Consider the following 9,890-nt stretch of genomic DNA (forward strand, 5'->3'; position numbering starts at 1 on the left):
CGTTCCAAATTACTCATCGCAGAAATGGATGTATCTAGAACTAAAATACATTTAGATACATCCATTTCTGCGACGAGTAATTCGGAACGGAGGGAGTAGATAACATAATAACTGGGTGATGCGAGGCTTGGCATAGAGGAGGTCATAGGCGTCGAGGCCACCAAGCCCAACCTTGACTGCTGCTCCTCCCTTTCTTCCTCTACTATTTTTTTCTGAACGGCCTTCTTCCTGTACTGATTCACTTAACTCCATGCTTTCCTGATCATCCTCTTCCTCTTATCACCAGCTAGGGATTTAACTAATCAGGGTAAATGCTGAAAGGTACATTCCACAAACCATGTCAATGAGATCTACATGGATCGATTGATCAAATAGTGAATATCTGAGAAATCTAAATCTAAACTAACCAAAAAAAGCAAACAATCTTCAGGCTATGTAACTGTACCCACATGTCTGCTCCAAAGAATTGGTTACGGAAAGAAAAGGGAGTACAGTGGAGTTGGGTTCATGCCTAATGGACGACCAATCGTTCCTGCTACTCCAGCTTCCCGCCTCCCGGCTTGAATTGGTGCTGCCACTACGGCCAGCAAGCATCTGCCGCCAAGATTCATGCATGGCTGCTTCGCATACGCCAACACGCCCTGTCTTACCACTGGCATGCTGCTGCTCATCCTGCCGTCTACACGCCCTGTCTTACCACCGGCATGCTGCTGCTCATCCTGCCGTCTACACGCCCTTGCAGATTCAGTGCACCGGGAGAAGAAAAATCAATGAAAAATAGAAAGACCAGATGTTATACGCAATGAGAGATGACACACATCAAGGGACTTATTTGTGAAGGACCGAGCTAACAACATTCATATACTGTTTAAAAGCTTGGGGCTTCCCTTGAATGTCAACACTCATTTAGTTCTACACCAGTCAATGTAAAAAATTAAGGAGCAGCATCAAAGATCAACCAAAATGTTACAAAATAATTTAAAAACGCAAGGCCCAAATCTGGAATGGTCATTGTGAATTGGCTCAGAGAATGTGAACCATATAACCTGGAAAGTGCTACATATAACAGTATAACCGAAGATTATCACAAAATTCATAACTGTCAACCTCTAGTCCTCTACCGACACAGTTGTGCCCATTAAAAAATCACCAAATTTGAGGTTGAAATTAAATTGCATTTAAGCCAAGGTTATGATCAAATATAGTATTCCCGCAAAAAAACAGCTTAAGAGAAGTTGTAAGATTTTAGGACATAAATTTGTTGGATAACTGCATATAAATATGTTTTATAGAACTAAACTCTCTTATATTTCTTTATAGAAGGAGTACTTCACAATCTGAATACAAACTGATATACATGAGTAGAGCCAGAGCTTTCTGAATCATCAATTAGACAATTAGGATATGCTATTATACCTCCCGGTCTAGGATGCAATCAACTAAAAAGTCTTAAGGTCCCAAAATTTAACAATTGTCATTTGAACCTACAGAAGCTTGTGGAAAGAACAGAAAGCAAAAGTTACAACTAACCAAGTCTAGATGATATATAAATTATTTTGGAGGAAAGATGTTATCTAGGAACACATCTTATGTTTTTGGACAGGTATCACTGACCCCAAAAATATAAAGGATGTCTTTCGCTAGAGCGTGAGTTTATTCACCTTGTTAATATTAGCACTGTTGTGAGCAACTGAGCATATATGGCAACTTTATAGGTTGGACCAAACAATAGATTCTCCTGTAATTTGTGTGCTACTGCTTAATAGGTTGGATCAAAATCTTACCTTCACAGAACTCTTAGCCCTACCAGAAACAATCCACCGACCATCAGGAGCGAATCAAGCAGATCAATCCTCTCACTATGACCCTGATATGTGTGAATGAATTTCTACCATGTCATTTCTTTTCCTCTTCCACAAGTTCCTCTTCATCTTTAGCTTCAACAAATTTCTTTTAAACCAATGGACAACACCATCAATGTCAACAAACAAGATGAAATTAACCAATAACTGGTTCCACACACCGTGAGAGACATAGCCAACACACATCCGTGATCCAATCCTGCTTTTCAGATAAAAATTCAGAATAGAATTATCTCTTTATCAGCAGTTCGTCCAACTTGCTGGACTGCCTCCTAATCAAAAGGCTTCTACCTTGTGGCCTCTCTCTTTCAGGCCTCCTCTTCTTCCCCTACTTGAGGCAGGCCTGACCATAAGTACCAACCTGTGCTTAATCTTTGAGACACCAGTAGCTAGCTGCTCAGTTTAGTGAACAATAGTTTATTTGTACAAGTAAAAGAGCAGCATCGGAATGGGTTTGATTGACTAAACTGAAAATCAATAGTTGAAACAAATAATCATGGATGCATCCACCACAAAAACAAGGAACTGGAAGAAAAAGTGGGTCGTGGCTGTCATCATGTCACAGCAACAGTGTGTGCATGAGCATATCGACCTCAGCGCCGCCAGCCTATGGCTCAGGCAGGGAGAGAGGGAAAGGAGGCCTCACCGTGGTAGGGCTAGGAGGGGGCTGGAGTGCCCCACCTCGCGTGACCCCCCTTCTTACCCCGCGTAGGGGCTCGTCGCACGCGGGCCATCGAGGAAGGGCTGGATGGGTAGGAGGGGGTGGATCAGGGGATCCTCTCGTCCTCTGCTTCGACGCCTGCCTCCACCTGCAAGGACTTCGCGCCGCCGCGCCGGACCCCTCCGTCTCCCGCGCCAATCCGCCTTCGCCCAGCTCCGGCGAGCTCCTCGCTAGGTCGCCGCACAACCCCTCCTTTCTTCCTTCTTCTCTCCCTGGCCTCCCTGTCTCCTTTGTGCCCAGGAGCCGCGGATGCCATGGATCCGCCCGTGCTCCGCCTTCCTCGTCGTCACCGGCGACCCCTGCCTCCGGATCTGCCCCCAGCCCCTGCAAGCTCGAGCCGTCCCCGTCGCCGCCGATTTGATCCGCTCCCAAATAATAAAATCAGACGTATGGACGGCGGGTTGAATATACCAAAGTACAGGGTTTCTTTTGCAAAAACGAAACGGTATCTCAGTTTAATGACTTAAAAAGGACTGCGGGTTGAATTCTGAAAAACAAAGGGACTTTTATGCAAAAACGTCGACGACGTACGACCAGAAGCAATCGTTGGTTTATTAGTACGTAGAGACGTAGAGACGTAGAGACGTACAGATAGAGATAATGAATAGTATGATTTTGAGTATTGTATATAGTGTATGTTATGTAATGACTTAGTTATGCTTGAAGAGAGTAACGGAGCCGAGTCTTTGTATACGATAGTACATTTGCTTGGTGGTAGAAAATCTCATGTAAGACAGAAAATTTTATGTATGACATGTATGATTAATGCTACAAGATGCAATAATGAGTAATTATGTTATTGAATTATTATTATTATTCTGCATGTTTGGAACTACTGAGTTTTATGACAAGTTTTTAATTGTTGTGATTTTTCTGAAAATATTTAGAAGTATTTGATTTTTTTTTCTAAATTGAAGAAAATTTGAAAATTATGCTGATTCTCAGTGAAGTTCTCTGATTCTTGCCTTTTCTAATTTCTGGTTGCTTCGGTGGTAAGGGTTTCCTCCCCCTATTGCATGTTGCCAAATGGTTGCAGAAATTTTCCCTGTGGTTGGTGGGGAATCTCATGTGCATGTGAAAATAACCCCTAGGGGCTTGTGGCCCTGGGTGTTATCCCCCTTGCTACCAAACAAGGCCTAAAAGTTCCTGGCACACATATTAGTTATCACAAATAAAAGTTCATGTCACTCATATTAGTTATCAGAAGGCATACATTACATGTTGATAGGCCAAAACATACCAAATCACATGATGTACATGTCACATTCAACAAGTAGAAAAAAGAGCATTACATGGCCCCAAGTTTCATGCTTGACAGGTTATTGCTCAGTGACTCGACAGTTTCATCAGGTGAATCGTCATTTGCATGTAAAACTGGTTCTGGTTCTTCAACATGCACAGGAGAAACCTTATCTTCCAATTCTGCTTCGAGGTTTCTGAATTCCTCTTCTATATCTTCTTCATCAGCCAATGAATCCAAAGGCGCTGATTCTGCATAACAATTGGATCAGAACATAAAAAAGACTACCTACATATAAAGATCCATTGGCTTGTCACAAATTAAGGAAAAATAAAGTTGCTTCCGTTGCCCAAAGGCCTATATATATATAGTATGTAGGGCACAGAAATCTAAACCAAATACATTATGAGGCTAAACCCAGATAATAAAATATATAAGTAACTATATGCATGATTTTACCATGGAAAATATTATTTTACAGCATAAACAAGATTAGGACAGTGATGTACACGCTGACTAGTAAGTACAACTAAGAACATGATCATTTGCACAGAAATGAATACCAGTGAGAAATAATGCATATCCATTTTATCTCTAAAACTGACTGCACATGGAACTCAAATATGTGTCGTGTCAACGGATGATCAAACCAAAACACAAAATTATCTGAAACTAGGTTTCATAGCCATTCAGACTGGTTGGGTTTGGTGCAAAATGAAGAGTCCAGTCAGTAGGTTGGCCTGGCTAAAGTTACATTTGGGAACTTGGGTTGGATCAGATTTGGACTGGGTTGGGCTTTGAATGTTCCGATATGTGCAAGACTTACACTATATTTCAGGTTGGTTGACAACGGAAGAATAAGCCCATAAAATCTCAAACTTACGACTATACAGAGCTTTGCATATAACTGAACTCCTGACAAATTGCATATTACTTCTCCCTACGTATAAAGAGAGCACGTACAGGAAAAAGAAACTATCTCATGTCTACAAGATAAACTTCCTCAACTGGAAGCTGGAAATTCCAAGTTGACAACTTACCTAAGGCAGTGTTAATTTTTCTTTGTGCTGCAACAAGGTCATCAACCTCCTTTAGGTGGGTATTAATGTCCTCCATGCTGACATTATGCTCCTTCATTGCTTTCATACCAATTTGGATTGCTTCATAAACCTAATAGAAGATACCGCATGTAAAGAGTTAATTATTTATATAACATGTCCATTTTTGGTTACATGACTATCTATGATTGGACATCTGTCTCTTGTAAAACTATAGTACCTGTTTGGTTGATTCAGCACTAGCAATCAGGCTTATAACTTCTTCAACCCTCTCTAATAGTTGTGCACATTTGTTCCTGCTTTCTGAAAATAATTTAGACTGCCTCACATAACGAAAAGCACCCTGTTTGTCTCCGGCCTTGAAGGACATTAACGCCGCTCTCCTTGAACTATAAAAAATATGGATATTTAATACAAATTCTAGCATTACCATTCAAGAAATCAACCAAAATAAAAATAATGAAGCTTCAGATCAAAGCATGATCATGGACTTGGCACTTAATGCAGTCTTCACTAATTCTTTACTTATTTCAGATCTCACTAATGCTGAATTATCAACAATACCTGTAGATATGACATAATTCAAAAATGTGGAAAGGCAAATCATGTAGCACCAAAAACAGTAATAAAAACACCATACTGGAACGTACACACTCATCTCTTAAGTTACAAAAGCATAACATAAGCAGCAATATAAAAAATGATGCAGCAAGTGACAGAGAATTGGATATTGTGTATTCGACAAAAAGACAGAATCAGACATCTGAAACTTGAGTATTGATGGAAATCGTAATAAGAAGGACACACCTAACACCCCCCACCCCCACCACCCCTCTCACCCACCCGAAAAAGGTATGGATTCAGCCTGACAGTGTGATTTTGTGCGACTTGTGGGGTAGACATCCTACAAGGAGCTGTGGCGTTACAACGAATCACATCTCCAAGGTTCATTATTTTCTTGAAATAGGTTGATCACGTTTGGCAACTAGAAAAATTTAATGGTTTAATTAGCATTCACGTAAACAGTGGAACAAATTGTCATCACAATAACTACAGTAACAACCCCTAACAATGATGAAGACCTTGACAACTACTACCTCCGTCAGGGTTTATTAGGCCCCTTGTATTTTGGGTTAAGCTTTGACCATAGATTTGGTTAGCAAAATATAAGTGATATGTCATAGAAATTATATTGTCGGATTCGTATTCAAATGAAGGTTTGATATCACTTTTTCTACATATAAATCATATTTTATTACACAAATGTATGGTCAAACTTTGGCTCAAAATATGAGGGGGCCTAATAAACCCGGACGCGCGCGCGCCGGGGGGGGGGAGGGGGGTATGTGTGAGGGCACCAGTACTAGTCATCTGAAATACATTGGTTGTAAAACTGCCCTACAATAGCAGCTGTTGGAATGTGTAGGGCTTAGGTCTATGCAATCTACATAGGAGTTCTACCACAACACATAAGAGTTCATGCAAATTTGGTAGATTGCAAATCAATAAGTAGACTAACATTTCCCATCGGCGATCAAGCACATCAAACTGCTGCTGCAATTTCTCTTCTTGCCAAACTAAGTGTAATGTATCACAGTCAAACTTCGAGACGGCAGGAGCATGAGCAGAGACAAGTGGAAACTTCACACCCTGAAGCTAGCCACCCAACTTAAGTATTAACACATGAGGGAACTCACTGCAACAAAGCCACAGAAAATGGAACAAAAAATCGTGAACCTCGACTGGGTCTTCCTTCCTGATCGCAAGATACCATGTTTTCCCACTTTGCGTCAAGTAACACAACGCTGCATGAGCATCCTCCCGTCCGTAAAAGAAGCTATTGAATTTAGTCATAGTAATGACACATGTTGATGTCCAATGGGAGCCTCTCAGCTGCGTAGCAATGTCCTCAAACCGTTCCTGCAATTGAATAGCAGGGCATCAAATCAGCATACTAACACTCTTAAGAACATTGCCCGAAAAAGGGATTTATACCTCAACCAAAGATCTAAACACAAGGATGTCCTCCTGTACAATCGGACGCCTTGAGATAGCCATCTGGCTTACCCTCCTGACCAGCTGATACAAGCCGCCTGCGGTCGGAACAATTAGCTCGGATTTAAGCAGTATCTCCCCATCGGCACGCATCTCCTCCTGAAATGTCCAGAAAAAAATTGTCACTAGCTCACGGCGATAGCACACGCTGTACATACAGTGAGGTTGATGTAGAAACTGACCAGAACTTGCGGCAAGCAGAGCGGCGTGATGCCTCCGGGGCGGGCAAACCAAACGCTCGTCACCTGCGGCAGTCGCCGTCGCCGTCATGGTCTCCGGAGAGAAAGCAAACGAACCCTCGCATTTGAGGTGGGGGTCACTTACCAAGTGGGCGGGGGCGGAGCAGAGTCGGAGGCGTCGGGCGATGCGCAGGAGGAGGTCCTTCCAGAAGAGGAGCTTGGGCTCGGGCCAGTCGCGGCGCTGCCCCGTGAAGGCCTTGAACCTGGCGTGGAGGTCGGCGCCGTCTGGATCGTCCCACCAGCTCGCACCGCCCACCTCCGCTCGCACCGCTGCCTCCCAACCTTCTTCTCCACCCTCACCATCGTTGGATGCCATAATCAAACTCCGGCGCCTCGGTGGCACGCGAGATGTCGCTGCGGCGGTGGGCTCGCCGGGGAAGGGAACGAACTGCAAAAGAGAATGGAAGAGAACAAAGGGCTGTGTTTTTTCTTTTTTTTGAGGGGAACAAAGGGCTGTGCTATACGCTGCTTCCTGCGAGCGTTAAGCACGGGGCCGCCCACAGCGCTGCCTGAACGGCCCGCAATCGGTGCGGCCCACCATACATTGTTTCTTGATTATCTGAAATTCTGTTAGATAATATAAAAATACATTTGTTTTCAGTGGAATAAAAATAATCATCTGTTTTCAGTGGAATAAAAATAATCATGTGTTATAATAATATGCATACATAAAAAACAATATGAATTTAAAAAACTTACGCAATTTAAGAAAAATGTTAGTTAAATTTAAAGGACATTTCAATATTTTATTAAAGGTTTCATGGAAATAAAGTGTTTATGTAATTTTAAAAAATGTTCATTTCATTAGAAAAAGTGTACACATATTTCCAAAATATTTCATGTAATTTAAAAGTGTTTTTAGTTTAAAAAACTGTTTATGAATTTTAATAATGCACAAATAATTTTTAAGAGTATTTATGCAGTTGAAAAAATATTAATGTAATTTTATAAAAGTACTCACGCATTGAAGAAAAAATTTCATATTAATGAAATACTCCCTCTGTCCTGAATTACTTGTCTTAGATTAGTCTAGATATGGATTTATCTAGACACGTTTTAGTGTTTAGATACATCTGTATCTAGAAAAATCTAAGCCAAGATTTTTGGGATGCAGGTAATAGAAATCGATATATTTTTACAAAAAGAGAAAATGCTAAACCATAAAAAATAGAAAAGAAAAATAATAGGAAAGAAAAGAGAAACCCCCTCAAAAATGGAAATTGGAAAATCAAGAAAGAAAAGATAAAACTAGAAAGTAAGATAGCTGATTTTTTCTAAAGTGAGTGATTAATTAAGACAAGACGGAAAACATTCCCTCACAGCATGTTTGGCAGCCTGAGAAACAGGGAATGAGATTTAGGCTTTGGAAAATAGATTATCCATCTCAAACCCATGCTTGATGTGTGGTTCAAATTTTCTAGTGGTAATTTAGCCATCCCACCTGAAACTAGGAAAGGGATATGTGGAAATTAGCCTCGCCTCTTTTTTTCCCTTTTGAACTTGATTAGCCTCGCCTCCTTAATTCATTTCCCCTTCCCTCCTCAACTTTCTTGCCCCTCAACCAAACAATAGAGCATATGTCTAGTACCCCTTAAACTCCCCTATCACTAATTTGCTTGAACCAAACACGTTTAAATAAGAAAGGTGAGATGGAAAACCCATGCCTCACTTTGTAAGTATGACCCATTAACGACTCTATTAGTAACGTGACTAGCATTGTATCATGGAAAAACCAATATGTTTCTCATTACAATGTATTGTCCGTAATCGCACAGGGAGGCGAGCGCACCGGGCCATGTGTTTGTTCTTTTTCTGTTAAAAAATGTATTTTTTTTGTCGGGGTTCTTTTGGTTCAGGTTTCCATTTGGTTTTTGTTTTGTCAAATTTTTCTTGGTTTAATTCTTTTTTGTTCTTTTTTGTTCTTTTTATTTTGTTTTCCTATTGTTTTTCCTATATTTTCTTCTGTTTTTATTTTACCTTTCTCTAATTCAACAATTGATTTTATAATATATGAAACAAATCCAAGAATATATTTTTTATTATGAAAAAAAATAAAAACGTATGCATTTTAAAAAAATCGTATTTTTGTAAAAAAATCCAAATGAAAAAACAAAATAACTCAACTGAAAACTCAATGGAAACTTGAAAAAACTAGCAAAAAATCGCTGGGAAAAGTGGAGGAAGCGAGGCAACCCCTTGTTCACTTTTCCGCTATTTTAACGCACAGAGCATTCAATAGGAAGATTCTTGTATCATGGAGTTAGAAAGCTTAGGTTATCACCCCACTCAAAAGGGATCACCCCACTCAAAAGGGGTGCATCTATTCCCTCCAGCGAATTGGAATATTTCTTTTCGTAAATGCTAAATGGTGAACGCGTGCTTGTCACTTTTTCGACTCGGCCCGGACACCACAGTTCGCATACAAAGAAATAAAATTATGTCATTTTGTCATGTGATTTTTCCCCTAAAATATTAAAATGCATTGCTTTCAAACCGTGCATCAAAATATTAATCATCTTTCACCTGTGTGTTACTTGCGACGAGATCACCGAGGAGTAGTGTCCTGTTTGGTTCACGTCCTGGCCGTTCGGTGCCTGGCCAGGAGCTTGCCTGGAGGATGTTTGCTTCATGTCCTGGATAAAGCATGATGTGGCCTGGCCTGGACATACCGCAACTTAATTAGCCTGGCTTGGTACCCAGGCAGGTTAGTTAGCC

The 9,890-nt window shown here is 40.8% G+C and overlaps 1 protein-coding gene and 1 long non-coding RNA gene across 4 annotated transcripts; both read right to left on the reverse strand.

The window, feature by feature from the left end:
- Positions 1–308: 308 nt before the first annotated feature.
- LOC123060751 (uncharacterized) lies at positions 309–2,932 on the reverse strand. Of its 2 annotated transcripts, none has more exons than XR_006428138.1 (2): positions 1,785–2,932; positions 309–726 (listed from the first exon to the last, which is right to left on the reverse strand). It is a non-coding gene; the product is annotated as an uncharacterized lncRNA (long non-coding RNA). The 2 variants fall into 2 exon arrangements; XR_006428137.1 differs by having other exon boundaries at positions 309–735.
- Positions 2,933–3,726: 794 nt separating this feature from the next.
- Positions 3,727–7,592, reverse strand: LOC123060752 (uncharacterized). 2 transcript variants are annotated; one of them, XM_044483588.1, is made up of 8 exons: positions 7,261–7,592; positions 7,119–7,181; positions 6,877–7,035; positions 6,619–6,801; positions 6,401–6,531; positions 5,102–5,270; positions 4,864–4,993; positions 3,727–4,074 (listed from the first exon to the last, which is right to left on the reverse strand). In XM_044483588.1, exons 1-8 carry the CDS (start codon positions 7,489–7,491, stop codon positions 3,872–3,874), a joined length of 1,269 nt encoding a protein of 422 aa, XP_044339523.1. In that variant the 5' UTR covers positions 7,492–7,592; the 3' UTR covers positions 3,727–3,871. The 2 variants fall into 2 exon arrangements, with proteins under 2 accessions (XP_044339523.1, XP_044339522.1); XM_044483587.1 differs by having other exon boundaries at positions 6,401–6,537.
- Between the last annotated feature and the right edge of the window lie 2,298 nt (positions 7,593–9,890).

The sequence above is a fragment of the Triticum aestivum genome, chromosome 3A (genome assembly GCF_018294505.1).
Source record: "Triticum aestivum cultivar Chinese Spring chromosome 3A, IWGSC CS RefSeq v2.1, whole genome shotgun sequence".
NCBI classification, from domain to species: Eukaryota; Viridiplantae; Streptophyta; class Magnoliopsida; order Poales; family Poaceae; genus Triticum; species Triticum aestivum.